Below are 27672 nucleotides of genomic sequence, written 5' to 3' on the forward strand. Positions count from 1 at the left end.
TCATTTCGTAGATTAACCTTTGGAGAACTAAATCTGTATCTCATCGATTGCTTCAGAACGAAAGCCCTCTGATCATCACAACCTACATGTTCGCCCAGTACAATTCGACTCTAATGTAACGTAGCAGTCACTTTTGGCTATAACATAAAATTGCTTAACATTATTCGTCTCTTTCTATATCGATCTCTTTACTTGCAATTACTTTATTCGTATTTGGCTTCTCTTTTAGAACCGGCCGGGGTGGCCGAGCGGTTCTAGATGCTACAGTCTGGATCCGCGCGACCGCTACGTTCGCAGGTTCGAATCCTGCCTCGGGCATGGATATGTTTTATGTCCTTAGGTTAGTTAGGTTTAAGTAGTTCTGTTCTAGGGGACTGATGACCTCAGAACTTAAGTCCCATAGTCCTCAGAGCCATTTGAACCATTCTCTTTTAGAAATTGTCCCCAGGGCGACTGGCAGTTACTGGAAGACAAGGTTACCTCTCACTAGAAAAGATGTTTTTAACTAAACAAAGGCTACTAAGCCTAATATGACTGTAATGCCTAACTACTTTTTTTTTGGGAAGCATTCTAAAGTAGTTAAAGTATAACAATCTACGTACATGGTCGAAATGCCTCGATACAAGTGCTTTGTTTCATCCAAAGCCGATGATTTAATTAAAATCACTTAATTAAAACATTGATACGAAAAATCGATAACTTACGACATACATTAACCTAGAAAAATTCAAGACCAGATGTATTATCGATGTTTAAAATGTAATCTTTTGATAGTTATAAACCTTCTGAACGTAATTATCCTTACAGTCCTACGTAACACGTAAGTGACCACTCGATTAACATCTCATGATTGTAGTTCACAGTCACGTAGAATTTTTTAAAGGACATCATATTCGCCGTTGACTGCAGGGATTCTTTATTTCACAATTAAGTTTCGGGGTTAAGGCCATTATCAAGTGGTATCCAAAAGATTTTACTTCAACTCACGTCAAACCTTAAAATCCCCTGACATATTCTATTTATTTATTGATTCACTCATTTAGCTTGACCTGATTACGGCCATCAGATCCTCTCTACATCACACCAGGATTTCACACATACAGTACTTTCTTTACATCATAGTTCCCTAAGAAATAACAATTATAGTATGGCAGATAGTATCAAAATGATTTGAATGTCTACATTGACAGTAGGAGTAAATAATACTGATTATGCACTGTTGTTGTTGTTGTTGTGGTGGTGGTCTTCAGTCCTGAGACTGGTTTGATGCAGTTCTCCATTCTAATCTATCCTGTGCAAGCTCCTTCATCTCCCAGTACCTACTGCAACCTACATCCTTCTGAATTTGCTTAGTGTATTCGTCTCTTGGTCTCCCTCTACGATTTTTATCCTCCACGCTGCCCTCCAATGCTAAATTTGTGATCCCTTGATGCCTCAGGACATGTCCTACCAACCGATCCCTTCTTCTAGTCAAGTTGTGCCACAAACTTCTCTTCTCCCCAATCCTATTCAATGCCTCCTCATTAGTTATGTGATCTACCCACCTAATCTTCAACATTCTTCTGTAGCACCACTTCTCGAAAGCTTCTATTCTCTTCTTGTCCAAACTATTAATTGTCCATGTTTCACTTCCATACATGGCTACACTCCATACAAATACTTTCAGAAACGACTTCCTGACACTTAAATCTATATTCGATGTTAACAAATTTCTCTTCTTCAGAAACGCTTTCCTTGCCATTGCCAGTCTACATTTTATATCCTCTCTACTTCGACCATCATCAGTTATTTTGCTCCCCAATTAGCAAAACTCCTTTACTACTTTAAGTGTCTCATTTCCTAATCTAATTCCCTCAGCATCACCCGACTTAATTCGTACATGCCATTATCCTCTTTTTACTTTTGTTGATGTTCATCTTATATCCTCCCTTCAAGACATTGTCCATTCCGTTCAACTGCTGTTCCAAGTCCTTTTCTGTCTCTGACAGAATTACAATGTCGTCGGCGAACCTCAAAGTTTTTATTTCTTCTCCCTGGATTTTAATACCTACTCCGAACTTTTCTTTTGTTTCCTTTACTGCTTGCTCAATATACAGATTGAATAACATCGGGGAGAGGCAACAACCCTGTCTCACTCCCTTCCCAACCACTGCTTCCCTTTCATACCCCTCGACTCTTGTACAAAATTTGTACATCCATATAAAAACAAGAGTATTCCAGTCAACATTGTAAAAAGCTTCCTCTAAGTCTACAAATGCTAGAAACGTAGGTTTGCCTTTCCTTAATCTTTCTCCTAAGATAAGTCGTAAGGTCAGTATTGCCTCACGTGTTCCAACATTTCTACGGAATCCAAACTGATCTTCCCCGAGGTCGGCTTCTACCAGTTTTTCCATTCGTCTGTAAATAATTCGCGTTAGTATTTTGCAGCTGTGGCTTATTAAACTGATAGTTCGGTAATTTTCACATCTGTCAATACCTGCTTGATTATGCACTAATGAAGTTAATATTGAAAGTATTTCTAGTACTGCTTCTGCTACAACTAATAACAATAATGAACCGTTGCACGATCGAAAGCTGACGCCACGTCTCCTGGAAAACGATCTTCGACGTTTAAGTGGCGAGGGGCACGTCTGCTGCGATTGGCGTTGAGGCATTTTTCCAGGAGAGGCAGTAAGTGAAGCAGCACGGGCAGCGTGGGTCTCAGGGGAAACGGGCTGCCTGTTTGTTCTGCCGTCCGTGGTGACCTCCAAGTTTGCCTGGCTGAGCATATTTCGGACACGAGGGACGTGCACCGGAAATGGGAGTGGACATATTATTCCTTTGACTGGCGAGATTTGGAGGCGAACGGTGGGTCATCGTCATCCACACATTTCCTGGCGGCTCCAAGTTTTCCACTGTTTGTCACTGCAAAGCGGCTATGGGTGTTCGATGAACTACTTTTAGTCCGTTGCTTAGGTGCCGTAGCCACGCGGCATTCGTAAAGTCTGATCTTGCTCCCCGCAGTGAGTGTGATAACAATGACTGGTTCGCTTCCAGCGTGTATTTGTGCCCTGCTGCTTCTATATCGGACTGAGTTCAGCCTCCTGTTGTTCCCTGTTCCTGTGTCTAGCCAGGCGATCCGAGTAGCACGTCACTCGTGTGAAAACATAATAGCTTCAGTTTTCTGCCAGTCATAGAGCTGTGATTTGACTGTCTCTTTTAAATTATTGAGGTTTTGTAATCTTTTTATGTTCAGTGTATCACTATTCAAGACGTCCATTTTTTTAATTAATTAATTTTTTTTTTTTTTTTGCATTGACAATAAATCGCCAAGTCGTTTTCTTTAGCTATTTGTAGCCCGCAGGCTCATGTGTCTTAGCGGGCAAATCTTGTTTCTTGTGCTGTATTTTGCTGGGTTATGACTCCAAGCCAAGCTTGTGTTTGACGTAAGTAAAGTTCATCAGCCAACCATTCGCTTCTTCCTTCCACCTACGTTTCCGTCCCACACGACAGTTAAGCATTTACCGGTTCCACCGCATAGCGTGATTTGAAACTGAATCTCCTGAACTTCCTTCCAATCAGGTGTAAGTGGGTAGGATTGCCTTGGCCTGGTACCTTATTACCTTTTAACAACTCACCACAACTGTTTTGTCTGCGCTGTCAGGGTCTAACTGATGACTTAATTTTTTACTTGTTTTATTTAAAAACTACTTCTGTTCTTCAAGCTATCATTGTATGTTTGTGTCTTGGGGCATGGGCCCACTGGCTGCTTAGAAAAGGAGGAGCATGGTGAAGAGCGTATCACGTCTGCCTAGAGTAATTTTGGGACCGTTCGTCCGGACCACATTGCCCAATGCATGGTGGTTTCATATCGAGCAGCTTTAATTCTTTTTCTTCCTTTTGATATACTCTCTTTTAGGTATTTTAAAATGGCTCTGAGCACTATGGGACTTAACTACTGAGGTCATCAGTCCCCTAGAACTTAGAACTACTTAAACCTAACTAACCTAAGGACATCACAAACATCCATGCCCGAGGCAGGATTCGAACCTGCGACCGTAGCGGTCTTGCGGTTCCAGACTGCAGCGCCTTTAACCGCACGGCCACTTCGGCCGGCTAGGTATTTTATTTTAGCCCCACTTTCTATAGATGTGTATTGGCTGCCTGTTTCGGGGACTGTTCTTAGGTTATGTTCTACTTATTGTAAAAAACTCTTATTTGGACTTCAATGAGTTTTGTACTTAAACCGTAAGAAACTTAAATCTTAAGAACTTTTAAATTATCTTGTCTGAATTGTTTTGTTTAATATATCAAGGTCCTGCTGACCTAATTGGTAAAGCTACTTTTTCGGAAGAACACGAATAAAAATCTTGATACGAATGATGTTCAGTCGTTGTTTTGCCCAGTCCTTCCATTCCCAGGCGACGTTACTACAGTAGTGTGCACCATTTTAGTAGCAGAGCATGGTTGTTTCTGGAAGTTGAAGGACAAAGTTATACGGAACATATGTACTGTTTCTGTCTGGGCACAGTCTGTTGGTTTTTGGCTTTGGGTTTCAGGTGCATTTGTCTGTTTGCTACACCTAAGCGAGGTGGCGCACAAGAAGTCGAACGGAACTCGCTTTCGCGATGGAAAGGATTCAGATGTCCGTTCAGCCAATGGATTAGGATTCTTCGTCGTTTCCTTGTATCATTTAACGCCCATGCTAGGACGGTTCTTTTTGAAATGGACTCAGTCGAGTTTCTCCCTCTTCGTTGTTCATTCCAGCCTTAAGTTACAACCCTAACGAGAGTCGGCGAGGCGCTAAATTCTAATCTTCCTTGTCTATAAATGACTTAACATCATTATGTGAGTCCGCGATCATAGTTATCAACTAATATAATTGTCCACCTAGATCGCTACGTGTTTTAATTATACGCCCTATGGTATTTCGGTCACAGCCATCATCACAATCTGTCAGATTAGAAGTAGAACAAATCAGTGGCTGTATTTCTAAAATTATTATAATAATACATATAAAGGACGAAATGGAAACATATCACTGTTAAAATTTCGATACACTGTATCTTGTCAGTTCTCATGCCTATTTGTACCATAGACTAGTGCTGCTAACTAAGAATAGTAGGCCGGCCGCGGTGGTCTAGCGGTTCTAGGCGCTCAGTCCTGAACCGCGCGACTGCTACGGTCGCAGGTTCGAATCCTGCCTCGGGCATGGATGTGTGTGATGTCCTTAGGTTAGTGAGGTTTAAGTAGTTCTAAGTTCTAGGGGACTAACGACCACAGATGTTAAGTCCCATAGTGCTCAGAGCCATTTGAACAATTTTTTTAAGAATAGTAGAAAAAATTGTAGAAGTCTGTTTGCATTTGACGCTAACAAGCGGCAGCAGATTTTTATTTTAAGCATTCTGCCTCAGTAAACAGCACAAGTGTATGGTGGAGGTATACATGAGAAATGACAAGATGTAGTGTACCGACGTTTTGAATGTGTTATAATTTTATTTTTACCTGTAGATATATTATTCTGATGCTTGTGTAAATATTACTTCTCATTGTTCTGTTTCTTATCTGACGGATTATGACTATGGCTGTGACCGGAACGCGTTAGGGTGTTTTTTTTTTAACTAAAATCAACAATACAGGTGGACAACATTATCGCCTAATATTCCTTCTTTTCAATCTGCACATATTCTTTCGTTTGTCAGCAATTCTACATCAGCCACAATGTACTCTTGGAGTTCGCCTTAAGACGACTAGGACGTTATGTGTCCTTCGTATCAGTTTGTGGAACTGAGATGTGATAAAATGTCCAATCAAATAATCTGAAACGTATCAGCACATTCCACAATAAGTCGTATCAGTCTACAACAGATGTTTTCTCATAACTTAGTCTCCATACTTTTCGCCAGTGCGCTAAAAAAACTTCGAACCTCAGTTCAATAACTTGACTGGGAGAAGAAACAGAGACAACTCTGACAATAATGGCTGTTGTAGGTGGTCCCATGATTTAAGTCATAAGCTGGTAATAAATACGCTCAGAGAAAAAGAGGCACCACGAAGGAATTATTCGAATGATATGGAAATCGATAGATGTGGTGCACATCCACATTCATACAAATGATTACAGTTTCAGAGAAACTGGGTGATTCGCTCAAGAGAAAGAACTTCACAAATTGGGCAACTCAGTAAAGCTTTGGTACACCTCTGACTATTGGCATTGATTAATAGATTCATTGGGTGTCATCATGGGGAATATAGTGCCAAATTCTGTCCAATTGGCGATTTAGATAGTGAAAATATCGAGATGCTGATATGCTCCAAACTTTACTAACTGGGGAAAGGTTCGGAGGTCTTCCTGACCAACGTGGGGTTTGGTAACCACAAAGATAAACTATAGAAACTCTCGCCATGATCGGTCGGACGCTATCTTGCTGAAATGTTAGCTCAGAACGGCTTGCCATGAATGGAAACAAAAGGAGAGTACAAAACAGTCGACGTAATGATGTGCTGTAAGGATGTCACAGATGACACCCAAAGGGGTCCTGCTATGACAAGAAATGGCACCCCAGACCGTCACTTCTGATTTTCGTGCTTGCCACACCATACCTTGACCAGAAAAGTCGCCGGAACTCTCCCAAGCTAACAAAGTTTTATATGTTCCTGGTAGGTATCACTGTGTTTGCAAGAGCTCGTTGTGGTTTATAACACTGGAACACACTTCCATTTTCTACCTTCACTATTATTATCACATATATAAAAACGTACGTGAAAATAAAATATCGTGTTGTATTGTCTACAACATTGCTTTCCACGAGTTGATTTGACACCGTGTCAAACAATCAGTATATCAATAGTTTTTGTGTTTAGGTGCACATGTCACTGTGGCAGAAGTGTTATTCAAATACACATAAGAAAAAAGTTTTACATCGTCTCAGTTCCGAGAGTTCCGGTACCTGAACAGAAAACTGGAATAGAGATCAACATAAACATCATTTCCACTCCTTTTATTGCTCATGAAAACCACACACTGCATTTTGTACCACCATACAGCGAGACCTTCAGAGGTGGTGGTCCAGATTGCTGTACACAACAGTACCTCTAATGCCCAGTAGCATGTCCTCTTGCATTGATGTATACCTGTATTGGTCGTGGCATATTATGCACAAGTTTATCAAGGCACCGTTGGTCCAGATTGTCTCACTCCTCAACGGCGATTCGGCGTAGATCCCTTAGAGTGGTTGGTGGGTCATGTCGTCCACAAACAGCCATTTTCAATCGATCCAGGCATCTTCGATAGGGTTAATCTGTGGACCACATGCTGCCCACTCTAGTCGAGCGATGTCGTTTTCCTGAAGGTGGTCATTCACAATTTGTGCATGATGGGGGCGCGGAAGAAGACGACGAATGTCTAGCCAATCTGCTGCCGATATGGTTGCACTATCAGTCGGAGAATGGTATTCACGTATCGTACAGCCGTTACGACGCCTTCCATGACCAACAGCGGCGTACGTCGGCCCCACATAGTGCCACTCCAAAACAGCAGGCAACCTCCACCTTGCTGCACTGGCTGGACAGTGTGTCTAAGGCGTTCAGCCTGACCTGGTCTCGTTTCTGGCGATTGTCTGGTTGAAGGTATATGCGACACTCCTTGGTGAAGAGAACGTGATGCCAATCTTGAGCGGTCCGTTCGGCATGTTGTTGGGCCCATCTGTACCGCGCATGGTGTCGTGGTTGTAAAGATGGACCTCGCCATGGACGTTGGGCATGAAGTTGCGCATCATGCAGCCTATTGCGTAGCGTATAGTTTGAGCCGTAACACGGCGTCCTATGGCTGCACGAAAAGCATTATTCCACATGGTGTTGCTGTCGGCGTTCCTCCGAGCCGTAATCCGTAGGTAGCGGCCTGAGCAAGGCACGTCATCGTCAGTTCCTGTCTCTCTGTATGTCCTCCATGTCCGAACAACATCGATTTGGTTCACTCCAAGACGCCAGGACACTTCCCTTGTGGAGAGAACTGCGGTACTGACGGTCTAGACATGTTTGAACTAGACAAACGAGCCGTGTACCTCCTTCCTGGTGGAATGACTGGAACTGATCGGCTGTCGGACTCCCTCCGTCTGATAGGCGCTGCTCATGCATGATTGTTTACATTTTTGGGCAGGTTTAGTGAGATCTCTGAGCAGTCAAAGAGACTGTATCTGTGATACAATATCCACAGTCAACGTCTATCTTCAGGAGTTCTGGGCACCGTGTTGATGCAAAACTTTTTTTGATGTGTGTGGAGTACGAGTTCGAAATGTTTCAATCGTTCGAGTGTACTACACCGATCGTGTAAAAATATGAGAACAGAACTAACCACTTTATAATGGCACATTGACAAAATCAGCTAATCGTGTGAAGTTATGGCTGTGGTCACATTGCAAACAAAATGGAGGGATTTCTTAAATGTGAATGTGGCATTGGATATGAAAAAAAATTGCCCTCGAACGTGGATTCTATTTTCCAGAGCTTTTTGGACATGTCGTAGGCAAATCATGAGGTAATACCAAGTTTTCAATACCGATGACTTCCCGCATAATTATCAGTTAGTTTTACAGGGAACCAACAAACCAGAAAGAATAAGTGTTGAGTACGTGGACAGTACCTAAACTAAAAACTGTGAATTGGACATAATGGCTTTGCAGCAATATCAGAGGCAAAAATTTACGATATCTTTAATTTGAATCATGGTCCAAATCGAAGTTTCCGACTGTATGTTGTAAGTTTCAGATTCAGTGTTAAGCTATTCCCAGACATCCCTCCTCTCAAAGATGTCGTCCGTTACGCAAAGTATCCACCGTCTAGCCATGTTCGTCACTTGCCATTATAATATTACTTCTATTCTTATTGCAACAGCTCGAATAGCACCTGAAGCAAACCTACAGATTTTAGATGAAAACTACGATTTTTCACAGTATTTTGTTCAACATAAATTGATTTAAATTCTCTCAATCAGGATAAACCAACTGAACATACCTGCTGATCCGCTTTCGTCGAATTTTGACGATGGTCGGAATCGTCTAGAGAACCACCGACCAGTTAAGCAGGAACTGGTAGAAATCGCAATCGAAAGAGTAAGATTCAAAACTGAAATATTAGACTCCTGTGAAGTAATGGTTACAGAAATCAGTGTAAAACCGTACGTAAATCTTTAATTTCCCATTAGCACTTTGATTGTGGTAAGCACCAGTCGCTGCTTCGGGACTTTGTACTGGTGACGCGACACGGCATTTATAAAGCTACAAACTTTAGCACCAACGCAGTATTTGGGGCCTACATTTACATGTTCCATAAACACACTCGTAATTGCAGCAACCCATGGTCAAGCTCATCATGCTGCTGGTTCTTGGAGCGCCTTCAGTGTTATAGAAGTGTGGATGTCCCGTGCAGTGCAGTTGTATTGGTCTTTTTTTTTTTTTTTGTATTGCTTTTTCAAAAGTGTCTCTCTCTCTCTCTCTCTCTCTCTCTCTCTCTCTCTCTCTCTCTCTCTCTGTCTCTCTGATTTCGAACATTGTAGTAGGTTATACAATCTGATACATGGATTAAAAGCGTACCCGTCAAAATCTAGTGGTAGATGCTACTTAGAGAGGCGTTGTGCATCACGGAGAGGTTTACTGTTAAAAGATCCGAGAACATATATTGCAAGAGTTAGGCAACATATACTTCCACTCACTAAGATGGCAATAACGGTAAAAATCGGGGAAATTAGATATATTGCTCTTAGTGACCGTCGTTCTTCCAGTACACCTTTCATGAGCGGAACAGGAAACGGTCGAAGTGATAGGGAAAGCCAAAGTATCTATTGTCACGCACAGGGTGAATCACCTAAAACCTGCACTGCAAATATTGCGAAAATGCAAAATGTTATTGATGTTCGGTTTTTAGAGAATGGATTGGTAATTAGGGGATCGCATTGTTAGCCAATACAATAGATTGTAATAACACACTTAGACAGTGTATTTTCTGTGCAAACATACACGTTTTAAATGCAATAATGCTTCATGACATTGACATTCTAATTTACATTTATTTTGTTAATGTCAGTAGGCACTGTTCCTTTTAAAAAGTGTATGTCTGCACAAATACACACACACAACATATACATATCGGGTGTTAGGGGTGTAACTGCAGATATTGTGACCATTGTTACCTTAATGTGTACCCAGTTCATTGTATTTCTTGTGTTTTCTCTGTGTCTAACGTCTTCCCGCAAACATGTCACGTAATTTACTACTTGATGTTTTTTGCAAAGTCAGCAAAGGCTATCCGTTTTGCGTCAACACTTCAAAATCTGACCTGCTGCCCAGGGATTATCCTTTGAGGTGACAAAAGTCATGGGATAGTGATATGGAGATGTACAGATGGCGGTATTACCGCATACACAAGGTATAAAAGAGCATTAACATAGGCGGAGCTGTCATTTCTGCTTAGGTGATTCATTCGAAAAGGTTTCCGACGTGGAAGTAGCCGCACGACGGGTAATAACGGACTCTGAACGCTGAAAGGTTGTTGTAGCTAGATACACGGGACATTGCATTTCGGAAATCTTTAGGAAATTCAATATTCCGAGATCCACAATGTCAAGCATGTCCGAGAATACCACATTTCGGGCATTACCTCTCACCAGGAACAATGTGCCAACTGAGAACCTTACTTAATGACCGAGAGCAGCGGTAATAGAGTTGTCAGTGCTAACAGACGAGCGACACTGCGTGAAATACCCGCAGAAATCAATGTGAAATATGATTAATCTATCTGTTAGAACATTCCAGCGAAATCTGGCGTCAGTGGTCTATGGCAGCACCCAACCAACGCGAGTGCCTTTGCGCGTGCAGTGCCTCTCCTTGGTTTGTCATGATATCGGTTGGATGCCAGGTGACGGGAATACTGTGGCCTGGTCAGATGAGTCCCGATTTCAGTTGGTAAGCACTGATGGTAAGACTCGAGCCATGGACGCAGGTTGTCAACAAGCCACTGTGCAAGCTGGTGGTGCCTCCATAATGATGTGGGCTGTGTTTACATGAAGTGGACAGAGTCCTCTGCTCCAACTGAACCAATCATTGGAAAAGGTTATGTCTGGCTACATGGAGACCAAATACAGCCATTCATGGATTTCATGTTCCCAAACGAAGATAGAATTTTTATGAATGACAATGTGCCACGTCACCGCGCCACAACTGTACGCGAGTGGTTTGAAGAACATTTTGGACGATTCGAGGGAATGATTTGGCCACCCAGATCGCCCGACATGAGCCCCATCGAACATTTATGGGGTGCAATGTGTGGTCAGTTCGTGAACAAAATTCTGCACCGGCAACACTTCCACAATTATGGACGGCTATAGAGGCAGCATGGCTCAATATTTCTGCAGCGGACTTGAAATAACGTGTTGAGTCCACACCACGTCGAGTTGCTACACTACACTGGACCGACACAACGTTATGAGGTATCCCGAGACTTTCGTCAACTCGGTGTAAGTATTAATGGCTTGCTCTTGCCACATGTACTTGGAAGTACTAACGAAACTGAAAACATAGTACTCTTAATAGCTACAATAACTAGTCTCAAATGAAGTAAGTTCTGATGTAATGATTTTCAGTACACTGTCCATAGTATCCAGTAAAAATTTTTATGCTCCCGTACGACGTAAAACATCGCAGATTTCAGACGGTCCCACGAGAAAAAGTAACTGCAGATAGAAACCCGTGTCTGAAACCATCATCAATCAAGGCAACAGGGAGTCGCATTCATAGGAGTCAAGGCCTGTCTAGCCAGCAGCTAGCTCCATCTACTCCACTGGCAATCGTGGCAATCGGTTGAGATCACTGAATAACGAATAAAGTCTCAAGACGTCCGCCTACGGTCTGTCAGCGTACAAAGTTACGTTCGCTGCTGAAGCGGTAACGTAGTGGCAGGTGCCAGCGCCTATAACTTCGACGCTCTGTAGCGTCGTTGAGTGACGTTCCTGGACATGGGATCCTATCCTCAAGGGATCCTCTTCAGCCCTTTGGAGTTTGTCGCAACATTTCTGGTTCAAAATGGTTCAAATGGCTCTGAGCACTATGGGACTTAACATCTGAGGTCATCAGTCGCCTAGAACTTAGAACTACTTAAACCTAACTAACCTAAGGATATCACACACATCCATGCCCGAGGCAGGATTCGAACCTGCGACCGTAGCAGTCGCGCGGTTCCGGACTGAAGCGCCTAGAACCGCTCGGCCACCGCGGCCGGCTAACATTTCTGGCACACCTTGTATAATGCACGATAAAATTAAAGGGTTGCTTTTAAGAAATTTCGTAACTGTCTCCCGGTGAGATACAAAGGTTTGAAATTTGGCTCGAAGGCGCTTACAACCTTCCTCTGTAACAGTGCAGAAGCAAGGCGTCCTCTAACACCGCCCTCTTGCTCGATGATGCTTCAATCAACAAGGTGTCGACACATGCGGAAAGAAGTCCACAGCTCTGAAATTCATGTGCCTGCATGGAAGCAACCCCTTCGACATCGTTCAGATCCTGCGAGCCTGCAAGCAGGCATTAGAGCAGCAGCTTACTGCCACTCGGCTTAAGAGGGTCGAGAGGTTGCCTGCCTGCAGGCGCTTAGGAATCTGTCATGGGTTGTGTCTGTACAATTCCTTTTTTTAAAATGCTCATGAAAGGTGTGCAGGTGGCACTGAGGTTGCTGCAAAACTGGATGTCTCAAAGGGACCCTTTACCATTTTATTCAGGCATGTTTCAATCTTTTTGTAAGAGATGGAGAATCACAATGCCTTCAGTCCAGTTGCATGTATGTATTCTGCTTCAGTATCATTCCCAGATCCATTGTTAAGGAAGAGCAATTCACATCCATTTAGTATTAAAGTTTCGAGGTATTTCCAACCCTTGAATGCCTTACCAGTATCAGAATGGCTCTGAGCACTATGGGACTTAACATCTGAGGTCATCAGTCCCCTAGAACAGACTGTAGTGCCTAGAACCTCTCGGCCACCCCAGCCGGCTTACCAGTATCTCTTGGGTTTTGCAGTCTGAAGTTTAACCCAATATTCCATGCCTATTACGATGCACATGTTGACATTGACCTTCACGGTGGATGCTCTCAAGTTAATTTCTTATACACTTACCTATAACCAGAGGTCATTAGCATACACGTGGTTCTGACAGTTGGGACAGAACGGAGGATATGTCGTTGGCATACAATGAAAAGACCCTCACACCTAATATGAAGCCAGGATGACGCCTGACAATGCATGTCCATGACGAATTTTAAGTACCATATATCATGTAATACTGACGAGACGTCTGGTACAAGCGAAAACGTTGTATAACACGTGGTGAAAAATTCTGTCTGCTAACTTTGTCAAAGAAAATGTCGAAACGTTTGCTAAAACCTAAAAAACACACTTCTGCAGCTTTTAGTGTGTCCATTGGTATCTTCTAGTCGTCCGTAACTTTTACTCGAGCAGATGCTGTGTTTGATGTTAAGGGGGGTAGGACGTCAAACGGGCCGACTTGGAGCAGGAGAGACACCAGAGGACATTTTAATTTCCACTGTCTATACTTTCACAAATAAATTCATAAAACTTTGTCAGCATGACCAGGAAGGATTCGGGATTCACACTCATAGCAGTAGAAGTTCAAAAACATAACAAAATAAATTTTTTTACATGTGAAATTTCATCGTTTTTTCGCTTACTATTGGCTGCATTTGTTGCTATAGGTACATTTTTCTTCACAAGTAAGAGAGATTCTTTGATGAATTTTGTACAGCATACAAACCATACTTACAGGTGTATGAAACTCTAGAATTTTCCAAATCTATTAAAAACTGTGATAAAAATTGAGATAATTAACTACAAAATTTGATTTTTTTCTAAACATAAAGTTTAAAACGTAACAGCTCATTCAGTTTTTCATAAATGAAATAGATTCAAGAGTTTCAGACACTTGTAAGTATGGTTTGTACGATATGAAAAATTCATCGAACAGTCTCTCTTACTTACGAAGAAGTGTACCTACCCCCCTTAATAGAAGCCTGACTGGTATTCATTTCGTATGTCATCAACCTGCGTGATAGCTCAGAAACAAATGAAGCAACCAGTTTTTTTTTTTTTCACAACAGGAAATGATATTAATTTTGTACTCGCAAGTATTTAGCAGGAAATTATTAGTGTTTCATTACTTGCATCAGTCATTCATGTATCATCAAAGCCTGTAAATTAGACTACAGTTTTTAAATAACTCGTAAGTTGCCACTAAAATAGCTTCTCCCCGGACGATTAATACATATCCCAGTTGCACGTGTGTATGTTCTGCAGTTAGCAACAAAGCGCCTAAAGTGCTGTAATTGAAATGCTTACTTCGTTCACTCCGCCGAAAAGATGTTTGTCTGACGTCAGCTTACCGTCCTTGAGTGGTTTCATTCCGTAACCGGCACGAAGTGCTTAACCACGCATGAGACGGAACAAATAGAGCGAAGCAATTTGTTAGTCAAATTCTCTGACAGGGACGCTAACGCGATGGCCAACACCCGTGACTCTGACATCTTCCTTTATTACCTTCAGACTAGAAGACTGACGTAACAGCTTCCGCAGTCAGTTGTGTTGTAGGGTAAGAGTCCTGGAGACAACCTTGTCCATGGAAAGCGCACAGCTTACGACGCCGAGACATGAATTCATTTTCATTGCCGCCAGTGCTACCGTTCCCTCTGTAATCAACGGAGGAAATAATTTAATTTTAACTGTTCGAACTTTATATTTTGTGTAGTTCAGACATAAAATGCTCAAAACTCAAATTCGTTTAGATCCCAGGCAATCATTACGCGTAGCCGAAGCGCGTGTCAGACCGCCAGTCTGCTGCTATATCAGAAATCCGACGCTTTACTATAAGTACCGACCCTCCCTTAAATAACTGTTGTTTATGTCTGCACGTCATCGATATTTGCAGTCTGACTGATGTTTAACTCGGATGTCGAAGGAGCAACGACAGAGCAAACACCAATGTTAATACTGGCCAGACCACGACAAGCATTTTCATTTACTGTGATAACGAAACTAAACGTGAAAGTGCAGACACATGCCAGTTCTTGTCAGATAAATTTTTGTTGCGGAGAACCCGCACTTGGAGCCCTTTATTTGGAAATTAACACTGTGGTGCAGCCGTCCACTGCAGTGGACGGTTGTTAAAGGTGGTTTCTTTGGCGTTCTTAATCAGTCCTGAGGCTGCAAATGCACGGAGAGTACAGCACTAGTGGGGAGTATCTGCAAGAGTGAACTGCGTGCATTTGCAGCCTCAGGACTGATTAAAAATGCCAAAGGAATGACTATTAACAGCTGCCCACTGCAGTGGACAAGTGCACTACAGTGTTAATTGAACTATAACTGCTTCTCAGGATCACATACAGTTTCTCTCTTGAAACCAAAAGGTGTGTTGCCATATAGTAACCGCTACCTGTTAGGAACGCTTCCTTGCTATTCAGTTCACCGGACTAATCAGCACTTCTCAATTCATTTTTTTCGTCTACGGCATTCAGTTCCTGCTGGTCCTACATGAAACGTGTTGTGTGTAATGGTGTGGGTCATTGTTAAGGGGCTCCGGAAAGGCTCAAAATCATGAAAAGTTCAATTTTTACTTTTTTGCGTTTTTTGAATCTGCAGACTATTACCTTTTAATAGATATATAATTTATTCAATTCCGAAGACTACAACTATTTTTAAATTTTTTTTTGAAATGTGTTCTACATGGGCGTGACCCACTGTGGCGCTGTTAAACTGCTGTCAAATGGTGTTATTATTAACGTCCGTGTTCATCAGGTACATTTTAGTGATGTGAGATAAAGTATGTGTTGTGGCTAACCTGTGATGGTTCAATATATATCGCTGGTGTGATTGTCGATTGTTTCATGTTTATTTACTCTGTCATAATCTCGAAAATATTCGTAATTAATTCTGTTTCTTGAGTCTCTGTTTTGTTGAAGTATAATAATGAGTAAAAGTAAACTTATTAGAAGTCCTCTGAAGGCTTTTAAGAAAAGGAGAAATGTTGGAAAGCCAAAAGTATGTGTTATTACCGTAAACAATAAAGACGATAACCAAGTGAGTGAACCTAACCTCTCAAGTACACCTGCCCATTGCAGTCAAAGTGGGAAAGAAAATACTTCACAGAAGAAGCTTGGTTCAATGAGTGAAAACTATGAATGTTTTATGGGCGAATCGGATGTGAATGAAATATTTGATATGTCGGTTCTCAAAGGAATTTTTTCAAACTGTGTAAGATGTATTCATTGTAGTGAAGTTGGTCTAGAACTCTCCATAATAAAGCACGTAGGGCTTGCTAGTGAAATACAACTGAAATGTGATAAGTGTTCATACATGACCACCTTTTGGAACAGTGTTGTAGTAACTGCAACTGAAGAAAATGGTAGCAAAATCTACGAACACAACAACGAGCGATGCTTGCTTTAGACAAGGAATGCCTTCGGGCTGCAGACAGGGCTGTAAAGAGTCTAGAAATACAAGCAAGAGTAAACAGGAGGAGGAACAAGAGGAAGCAGGAGGAGGAGTTTGCAGAGGATGAAGATAATCCATCCTATGGTCCTGGAATGCACTAAAAAGTTAATTCAATCTTTGTCGCTCGATTCCCAAACCTTTTATTTTCTCATACTAATTACATGTTTTCTAAGGATCTTTCAAACATATTTGTTTCAAACTTTCAGTAAATGTTACACAATACCTTCTGCATAATTTAACACAGCCTTTTTCCAAAAAACTGTATATTTTTGAATATATAAATAAAAAATTGCAAAAAAGTTGTGAATTTTCATTACAATTGAAAAAAAATCATCTTTAATAACTGAACTAAAATTTTGTAAAATCCCTGTGTTAAGTTGTAGCCCATATTCCAATAAATAATCTGTAAGAAGTTCAACTTCCTACCTCAAATACTTTGTGAGGAAATATGTAATTTATAAGCGTTATTTTAACATTGCAAGTATAGGGCGTTCCGGAGCCCCGTAAGTCAGAGACCTTACTTTCCTAGAAGTGACTGGCTCATGTTGCGTAACGCTCAGCACGCTGACTTGAGGGACAGAGAGGTGAGCCAGACCCGGATCGAATCTGCCTGCGGATTAGCGACCGTGTCTTGTGCACTGCCAGCCTGCTTCTGTTCTTAGGCGGGTTAAGATAAATTCTAGGCTGGTCCCAAATTTCCGCCTCATGAAATGCGACTCACAAACGGTTAAAATACGATCACACAAACAACAGAGTTTACAAGATTCGCATATGGGACGCGCGGATTCTCTCCTTTAGGTAACTGACGACTGACGCCACAGGAAGAACATCCGCCCAGAGGGTTAAACGAAATAAATTTCAAAAATCTTGAGTACGTTGGACCGCAAACTACACGGGATCAAAGCGAAGAAGAAGTAGTTTATGAGAAAAAGTATCGCTCCAGCTGTATCTTGAGAAAACTTTTCTACTTTCACACTACTAGTTTCGGTGGCACATTACCGCCATCCTCAGGGCCCACCACTAACAAAAGACTGCTTCACTTCCTTGGCGTATTTACTGTGGGATCCCTGGTACTAGCACACGTGGACTAGCTTTCATCAGGAATCTATATTCGGCAGCGTGTTGTCTCCAATGCAGTAAGATGGACATCCATAAATATGGTGTAAGAGTCAACCAATATACTGCTTTCGCCTACTTATAGCCATCTAAAACTTCACGAAAGTAAAATTACAGAAAAATTAGAGCTCACGCGGAATCTCACCAGCAATCGTTCTTCCCGCTGACCATTCCCGATTGGAACAGCAAAGTGGTACACATCATAAGATGAGATCTAGATGTAAAGGCAAAACTTTATTCTCTGCGCAGCTGAGTAAAGATCTCTGCGTCTTGATTGTTGAACAGGACACTGCGTCTTTTGTGTACATTACTCTGTTTAGGACAAGAAACGTTCTCAGAAAGTAGTATTGCCCGCCAACCTGGTGTACGCAACAGCGACATCTCAGACGCTATCGCTAGACACAAAACAGTGAAGACCTGTTTCCTAATGACCAGCCACTGTCAACACGTTCAACAACAGCAGCTGATGACCGCTATGTACGAATTGTGGCTTGAGTGCACTCTGATGAAAATGAGGCAGTATTGAGCGTTCTCGTTTTGGAGACGACTGGAGATGCTGTACTGAATCCATACAGTACGCAGTCGCCTCCAGTCAATCAGTTTGGCCTTCAGGCGTCACTCACGAACAACAAGATCAACAGTAGAAACCTTCAGGCAGTATCGTGGGCGAATGATGTGGGCGATGGAACACATGGTGCGCAACTTGAGTCAGTGGTGTCGGGTTCAGGATTTGTCTGACGCCTAATGATCGTCACAGAAGAGTATGGAGACACCTATTCAAGTATGCAGTTCCATCAGGTTAGCAGGGAGGTGGGTTACTCACGTTTTTGGTTGCTGTCATAAGCAGATGCCTGATCTGTCCCAGATTTTTTTTTTTTTTTTTATGAATTCTTCTCCTGCACAAACCTCTTCATATCAAAATAGCACTTGCACCCTATGTCACTAGTTATTTGTTGAACAAATTCTAATCTCTGTCTTCCCCCAATAGTTTTACACTGTTCAGCTCCATCTGGCAGTATAGAAGTTATTCCCTGATGTCTTAAAACAGGTCCCATTATCCTGCCTCTTCTCCTTTTCCGTGTTTTGGTATGTTCCATTGTTCGCCGATTATACGGAGAGCCTCCTCATTCCTTATGTTATCAGCCCACCTAATTTTCAACCTCCTTCTACGGCACCACACGTTAAATGTTCCGATTCTCTTCTTTTTCGGTTTTTCCACAGTCCACTGTGAGGCAATGGTTCGTGGACTGTAACACTCACAGAAATGGACTGATCTGACCAGTCCCTCCTCAATGGAACTCCGTTGGGATGAGTTAGAACGCCGACTTGGTTCCATACTCCAGCGTCTACTATCATTACCACCTCTGGCTACGGCTCCTGAGGACGAATGAGTCGCCATTCCTCCACAGTCATTGAGACACCCCACTGAAATTGCCTACAGCATTCAGGATGTCACAAAGGTGAAGTCTGGACGCAACACTAATAGGTCCCCGATGAAATAGTGTACACTGCTGCCCATTAAAAGTGCTACACCAAGAAGAAATGCAGACGATAAACGGGTATTCATTGGACAAATACATTACACTAGAACTGACATGTGATTACATTTTCACGCAATTTGGATGCATAGATCCTGAGAAATCAGTAACCAGAACAACCACCTCAGGCCGTAATTACGGCCTTGATACGGCTGGACATTGAGTCAAACGGAGCTCGGATGGCGTGTACAGGTACAGCTGTCCATGCGGCTTCAACACGGTACCAAAGTTCATCAAGAGTAGTGATTGGCGTACTGTGACGAGCCAGTTGCTCGGCCACCACTGACCAGACGTTTTCAATTGGGGAGAGATATGGAGAATGTGCTGGCCAGGGCAGCAGTCGAACATTTCCTGTATCCAGAAAGGCCCGTACGGGACCTGCAACATGACGTCGTGCATTATCCTGCTGAAATGTAGGGTTTCGCAGGAATCGAATGAAGGGTAGAGCCACGGGTCGTAACACATCTGAAATGTAACATCCACTGTTCAAAGTGCCGTCAATGCGAACAAGAGGTGACCGAGCCGTGTAACCAATGGCACCCCATACCATGACGCCAGGTGATACGCTAGTGTGGCGATGACGAATAAAACGCTTCCAATGTGCGTTCACCGCGATGTCTCCAAACACGGATGCGACCATCATGATGCTGTAAAAAGAACCTGGATTCTTCCGAAAAAATGACGTTTTGCCATTCGTGCACCCAGGTTCGTCGTGAGTACACCATCGCAAGCGCTCCTGTCTGTGATGCAGCGTCAAGGGTAACCGCAGCCATGGTCTCCGAGCTGATAGTCCATGCTGCTGCAAACGTCGTCGAACTGTTCGTGCAGATGGTTGTTGTGTTGCAAACGTCCCCATCTGTTGACTCAGGGATCGAGACGTGGCTGCACGATCCGTTACAGCCATGCGGGTAAGATGCCTGTCATCTCGACTGCTAGTGATACGAGGCCGTTGGGATCCAGCACGGCGTTCTGTATTACCCTCATGAACCCACTGCTAACAGTCATCATATCTCGACAAACGCGAGCAGCAATGTCGAGATACGATAAACCGAAATCGCGGTAGGCTACAATCCAACCTTTATCAAAGTCGGAAACGTGATAGTATGCGTTTTTCCTCCTTACACGAGGTATCGCGTTTCACCAGGCAACGCAGGTCAACTGCTGTTTGTGTACGAGAAATCGGCTGGAAACTTTCCACATGTCAGCACGTTGTAGGTGTCGCCACCGGCACCAACCTTGTGTGAATGCTCTGAAAAGCTATCATTTGCATATCACAGCATCTTCTTCTTGCCGGTTAAATTTCGCGTCTGTAGCACGTCATTTTCGTGGTATAGCAATTTTAATGGCCAGTACTGTAATTTGTAGGGACTATAGTACATTGCCTTTGCGTAATGCCCGTACCATTTTTAAAGTCAATGTATACACAAATACCAGTATTGCACTCATTTACAGTGAGTAGCTTTTGAAATGAAATATGGCGTTTCTTCAAAAAAATATTTTCTTTAGCTCTGCAAACTGAAACAAACCAAAAAAAATGGATAGCATTTCCATTTCGCTGATGGCTCCTCTGCGCCCATGACATCACATGGACGATGGCTGTCAGTAAAGTACTTACTGGACGACACAGCCGCAAATTTTCAGACGTTTTGGGTTCCACTTATCAGAGCACGTGTTTATAAAGAATAAATACATTCACAAAAAATTTAAAATTCGACTCTGAGGTAAACAGTAGGGCGCACGTGAAATAACTTGGCCTGTAGCTGCACAGCGGTTGTTAGGGAGGAGACCACATTAGTGGTGGAGGCTCTATTGTGAATGGTCACTGTCCAGTAAGTGAGTTACAGTTCGACAGATGAAGCCTAGGTACAAACGTGTAACTTGTAAGCTAAGCTAGCGGGTCTGCAAACAATAATATTAACAGTGTATGTTATTTCAACCAATAAATCGCCAAATACATAAGTAAAAATTCAAAGTCATTAGTTTCTCCCTAGTGTACAAAAAAAAAAGTAGTTGCATAAACAAAGGATCAAACAAAGCAAAACTGGTCTTAAAAAACAAAACAGATATAAAAATGTAGCGCGGCGAACGACGTACTTAGTACGACACTTACAATCTCTATACATAAAAGGAAATGTCTGACTGACCCCTCATTGCCAAGCACAAATCGCTGGGGATCAAATTTGGAAAGGATGTCCATCTTATGTGGTAGGTATCCCTTGAAAAGCGGTTTTTAGAAATACGACCTCTAAGGGGGTGAAATAGGGGATAAAAGGTCTTCTGAAAATATGTTGCTATTAAGGCAATTTTGAAGCTGGAAGTGCGAAAAATGGTATTTGATTTCTCGGTCAGTAACAAAAAAATACTTGTTTCAACATATTTGGAAATTCAATCCCTAAGGCGATGAAATAATACGTGAAAGATTTTTAAAGAAGTGGTTATTAAATAAGTACTACAGCATTTTCAAAGCTACATCTATGAAAATGTGGTATTTGACTTCTCCGCCATAAATAAAGAAATACGTATTTCAGTAATTTTGGAAATTCAACCCCCAAGGCGTGACACTGGGAATGAAAAATTTTATGAAAATATTTCATTATCTTGGTTCGAAATAAAGAAAAACGTGTTAAAGGCTGAAAGGTTCTATGGAAATATCGCTACAATAACTCAAAAGGCTGGATTAATAAAAACTTCAACTATCAATAGTGTTCTGGTCAGAACTACACTCGGAAAAGTCTATGCTTTATGGTCTTAATTAGAGTATACAGTACACGCGAGCGAAGCAATGGTTGCTCAGCTAGTGAAAAATAAAAAACATGTGTCACGTGGAAGTTATGTGTCAGTCCTCTGGCAACCTGTTCGCCTTTATTGCCTAAGTATAAAATTTTCTTCTCCTGTATCTCTCTAAAGTAATGTAGGCTTAGAAAGTACTTCTAGCTATGCTTGCCCATCTCCTTTTATTCTCGTTATTGTGACATTGCAGTAGCTAGCGGTTCCTGCAGTCCTCTCAGGCACATTTTTAATGAGATTTTTGTTTCCTCATTTGCCTCTTTTAGCTGCACAGCCATGCTAGTTAATAAAGAGAGAGCAACGAAGACACCCAAAATGCGCTGGTCTGTAGCCTCAGGCAACTGAGGCGTCCATAGCTTCAGAACGATGGGATGGACTCGTCCAGTGTTCAGCATGAAAACGCATTTTTGCGCCAGATCCATCTTACTTTGTGCAAGCCCTACCTGAGACTGATTTGTGACTCTAGTCACTAGTCCAGAGCAAAGCACGCAAGTCTCCTGCACTTTCTAATGTTAGACAGAAATATTTTGCTCCATTGTATTGTTGTCAGTGTGGTATCGCATATCAGTACCACATCACAGGCGTCAAAGGTGTCAGCGGAACTGCAAGTTTGCATCAGACGCCGATAGCAATTGTGCAGGATCCGGCGGAACCAAAGATGCGCACCCACTGGACATGCCACCAGTGGTTCTCGGCTACGAACCCCCTTTGAAGTACTAATACAGAATGATTGTCACTCAGCCTTCTTGCGCTGGAAGACACTTCACCACGTGAAGCTATGCAGAGACAGCCCAGTCGCAGCTCCGACACCATCGTCCATTCTTAGTTCAGAGAGCTTAATTCTTGTTGACGTTGAGAGCTGGACTTTATTTCTTGCTGCGTCATCTGCAATGAGTCTACGTCACTGGGAGGAATACAGGTTAAGTAAATCTTCTGTTTATTGCGTTAACTTGTTCACTTATCACTTCTGCTCCTGTCCACTTCCCTACAACGACAGTTGCCACTGTGTAGCCCACGTCCCCTTACCGTTGTATACACAGTCACACACACAGCAGTCGTATACCACCTTTCCCAGCGAGAAGCTCCGTGTGATTAGTGTTTATGTTTTATAGCAAATGCTCGATTAGATACGCAGACAATATACACTACTCATTTACACGTAAAAATCCGCTTTATCCGCCAATGTAGTGCATATTTGAGGCTACTGATTGTGACGAAGGAGAAGGCTTTATCCCATCAAATTTATGGTGTTATTCGTAAGAACTTCTTGGTGTTTCAGAAAACTACTGCGTGAAAACTGGAAGACATACAGAAAAGTGATACATAAAAGTGGGTGAAACCTCTTTCCAAGTTTCGATTCGTAGCACCTTGGCGGGAGGGGGGCAGGTATGATAGGACACGTTATATAATAGGAAAACGCGTGCGTTTTGTGTTCTTGAATGCGCTACGTGTGAGTCAGCTGCAACGTTTCAGCCATCGTTTCGTGCCATATAACAGGTGAGAGCTCAGAGAGACAGAACAGACAAAAGGTGGGACAACATATTCCGTGAGACTGGGTCCTTATGTTATGCGAAGCAAACAGGCGGATCAGGATCGTTTGCAGGGAAGTTAGACCGCGTGCGGGAATCGTTTCGTCACAAATAGACGACACTCCTTATCAGAGAACCGCAGTCTACTGTCTGGCGCCTTCTACGCAAAAGTCTGCTTGTGGACCCAAGCCATTGCGGTTCTGACTTCTGCAGTGGCTTGCCGTGTCTACTGAAGGAAGCCAGTTCTAAACACTTGCTCTTCAGTGACGAAGCCATGTTCCATGTGCTCACAACGTACGTGTTTAGGGCAGAGAACGTCCACACCAGACTGTGGAACACATTCGTGTTCCATCTCAAGTTAACGTCTTTCTTACCATATTCTCTTCAACAGTATATAGACCATTCTTCTTTCGGAAAAACTGTGACTGGTTTCGTTTACCCGGAAATGCTGCTGCAGTGACTTATGCTACAATTATAGAAAGACAGTGGCACCTCATTTTGTAGTAAGACAGTGCTCCACCATATTTTCTGCCATTACCTCAATGCCGAACTGCCTCAGCATTGGATGGGACGTACTTCCCATCATGAATCTTCTGTTCTTCAATGGCCCTCATGCTCACCTCGCTTGGACCCATGAGAGTTCTACTTATGTCAAAGATCGTGTGTTCCTGCCTTTGGGAGAAATTCAAGGAAGCTAATATGGTAGCTGATATGGACCATGACGTATTGGGACGTTTATGGCAAGAATTTGATTCTCGTATTGACATTTGCTGCGTCGCAAATAATGCCCATATTGAGCACCTGAACTGTGAGCTGAAAACTTGGAGAGATGCCATCCACTGATGTATGTCTATTTTCCGTATGTAGCTTCTACGCAGTCGTCTCCTGAAACACTGGTTGTACTTGCAAATAACCCTGTATTAATCTTGGGCTTCGGGTTCCTACACAATTATCCTTCTGCTATGTATCAACGAGCGCACTGTCAGGAGTTTGTACAAAAACACATGTCTTGTTGGAATACAGACGTGATACGACTTACCAGCGGGCAGGCAGACCAGCAAAAGCACAAGTAGCGAACTCCCACATTGGGCGAGAAGCTGCGATGGGAGCAGTGACCTGGCCATGTTGGCGGAATTCTCTCTGAAACAAAGCAATAAAATTCAGTTAACCGTCATGGGGAGCCAGGTGGTCACATTAGACAAGAAATGGGGAGGTTCTCTGCAGAATCGGCGAGGAGAGGCATGTGTGCAAAGCATTGACAAGAAGAAGGGAAGGGAAGATAGGAGATGTGTTAACACATCGAGAAATAACCTCAATGGTACTAGAGGGAAGTGTACAGAGCAAAAAATGTAGGGGAAGACAGGGGTTTGAATATATCCAACAAATAATTGAGGATGTTAGGTGCAACAGTACCCTGACATGAAAAGGTCGACACAGGAAGGGGATTCGTGGTGGACCACGTCAAATCAGTCAGAAAGCTATTAATACACCCACCTGACCCGGCAAATATAAGGAGCTTTCAAGAAACGACACGTGTCGTCAATGCCCCTCACCGCATATCAGACATCTACCAGCATTCCCTAACAACAACTCAAGATCTGATATGTCCTGAATTTTTATTTTTGCCTATGCATAACACCTAATTCTTCCCCATCTCCTTCTTCATATCAGCCCATACGAATCTTGAACACACTACCCAGTTACTATTCAAAGCCACTCAGCATAAAAGAGGGGATTAGACTCCTCTATCACGAGATGTCCCAGCTTCCATATGTTCAACAACGAACTATTACTCGTAGCATATTATCAACACTGTCAACGTTCCACCAGCTGCAACATAATCGCGTATACAAACAGTGATCCAATAGTGTCAAATGTTCTTTATTCCAGTCTCTGATCACAACATCAATTCTTTAGACGATGACCGGTTTCTGTCCGTAATGACCATCCTCAGATCTTTTTTACATCATGTCCTAAAGTGATAAGGCCATAATGGCATCGTCAAAACATATAAATATAATCAGCACAGCATCGTCACATAGATCTAAAATATGGTGTAGAATAGGCCACATTATTGCAATAATCTCTGTGTGGACGATGTGGCCTATTCTACACCTTATTTTAGATCTATGTGACGATGCTGTGCTGATTATATTTATATGTTTTGACGATGCCACTATGGTCTTATCACTTTAGGACATGGTGTAAAAAAGATCTGAGGATGTTCAGTACGGACTGAAACCGGTCATCGTCTAAAGAATTGATATTGTGATCAGAGACTGGAATAAAAAACATTTGACTGTCAACGTTTATTTCAGCCCTCCATCTCCTCTGCTAATCTTACTCTTTTACGCTCTTCTCTCCGACGATCAGCTTCTTCTCCAACGTTCACTCCTTCTGTGTTGCTACCATACATTCCTTTAGATATCGTTGTGGTGTAGAGAGTCTTATGGGTATACCTGCAGATATAGCTATCATAGGTACCGTAACATGTACCCATTTTAGTTTGTTGTTTTTCTCTGCGTTAGAACCAATCTTCCCACAAATACTTCACATAATTTACTACGTGATGTTTTCTGCTCGGTCATACACAACTAAGTCGACTGCTCGTCTCAGCATAAATTAATCGTTTTGCATCCGTGTGTCCACTCTGCAACACCTAACCTGCCGCACAGGGAAAAATAAGCATTAATGGCTTGCTTGCCATATGTTCTTGTAGATGATATCCAACCTAAAAACATTCTACTACTAATAGCTATAATTTTTAGTCTGCAAATGAGGTACATATTGATGTAACGTCGTTCAATACATTGTCACCAATAGAAATATCTGTGCTAATACCCCCTGTCATCCCGCATATTGTCACATTACTGTTGTCTTTGTTTTGCGCAACATAGCTTACATTGTTTGGTGTAATCAAGTCAATTGCAGTTCACATCCAGCTTTCTGAAGAAGCTACCTCAGATAATAATACTTCATTTTCTTCTGTGCCGTCTTATCTTTAATGTTCCCATCACACGGGATTAAGACTTCGATTAAGAGGCATGACCTTTAATCTGACTGGTATTATTCTTACGATTATTATTATTATTATTATTATTATTATAACTATTTACTGTTCATGTACTACACTTATAAGGGGTGATCAAAGGGTTTCCATTCGAAAGTCTTACAGTCCAGAATCGGTATACCAATCAGGCAAAATCGCCATGAGCACAGAGGCAATCATTGTACCGGCGCACGAGGTTGGATATACCACTTTGGTAAAATACCTTGTTATGCTGCGTAATGAAGTCCGTGGCAGTCTGCTGCACATTCTCGTTCGGCAGGCACCGTCGACCCTTCAAGGTCTTTAGTAAGCGACCGAAGACGTGATAATCGCATGGGGAGAGTTCAGTACTATAGGGCTTATGTTCAAGTATCTCCCACTTGAACTGGCGTAACTTCTGTGTCGTGACATTTACAATATCGAGATGTATGTTATCACGAAGCAGCAGCTCTTCTTGTCGCAGTTATCCCTTTCTGCAGGCCGTAATTGCTCTAGTGTTGTGCAGTACCGTTCCCCAGCGATGGAGACACCAGGTTCTTAGAAGAATTGGGCCACGGTATTCAAAGAACAGGATGAGCATCACCTTTCCAGCAGATGGCTAGCTCTTGAATTTATTGGGACAGTGGGACTATGGATGACACAACTGCATCGTCGACGATTTCGCCTCCGGTTCCCAATCGTGACACCAACTAACGTCGCCTGCTAATAAAAAACCCAAGATCGATCGATGTCTTCTGTCGACCGCGATCAGCGCGCGCACCATTCCATAGCGGTGGTTAGCGACAAACATGCTACCACGTATACACTGTTCATCCCACTGTAGATGACTACGGAATTTGTCCTTCAGCAGCCATGAAGAGAATAACAGAAAGTTAGTCGTATTTGGACGCATTTGGTAATAATGTCGCCATTCCAACGTACACCGTACACACGTCCAAACGATACGATTGTCACACTAATTTCTTGCCTACATGTCGGTGATTATACACCCGCATCGGAGTCGCGCTACGTTGCAAATACGGTGGAGAAACGCATTCAAACGGAAATATTTTGGTCGCCTCTAATATTATGGCTCTACCTTGCTGAGGAAGAAAACGATGTGTGTGGCCGTGGAGGACCTAACCATGTCAGGCG

General features: G+C 42.5%; 1 protein-coding gene across 1 annotated transcript in view; it reads right to left on the reverse strand.

Moving 5' to 3' along the window:
* Positions 1-27672, reverse strand: part of LOC124776859 — a 120928-nt gene that overhangs the window by 15348 nt on the left and 77908 nt on the right. Inside the window, exon 2 of the mRNA XM_047252034.1 lies at positions 24529-24629. Within this exon, the coding sequence (XP_047107990.1) occupies positions 24529-24613 (85 nt within the window). The 5' untranslated portion in view covers positions 24614-24629. The remainder of the gene's footprint in view (positions 1-24528; positions 24630-27672) is intronic.

Source organism: Schistocerca piceifrons, chromosome 2 (genome assembly GCF_021461385.2).
Source record: "Schistocerca piceifrons isolate TAMUIC-IGC-003096 chromosome 2, iqSchPice1.1, whole genome shotgun sequence".
Taxonomy (NCBI): domain Eukaryota; kingdom Metazoa; phylum Arthropoda; class Insecta; order Orthoptera; family Acrididae; genus Schistocerca; species Schistocerca piceifrons.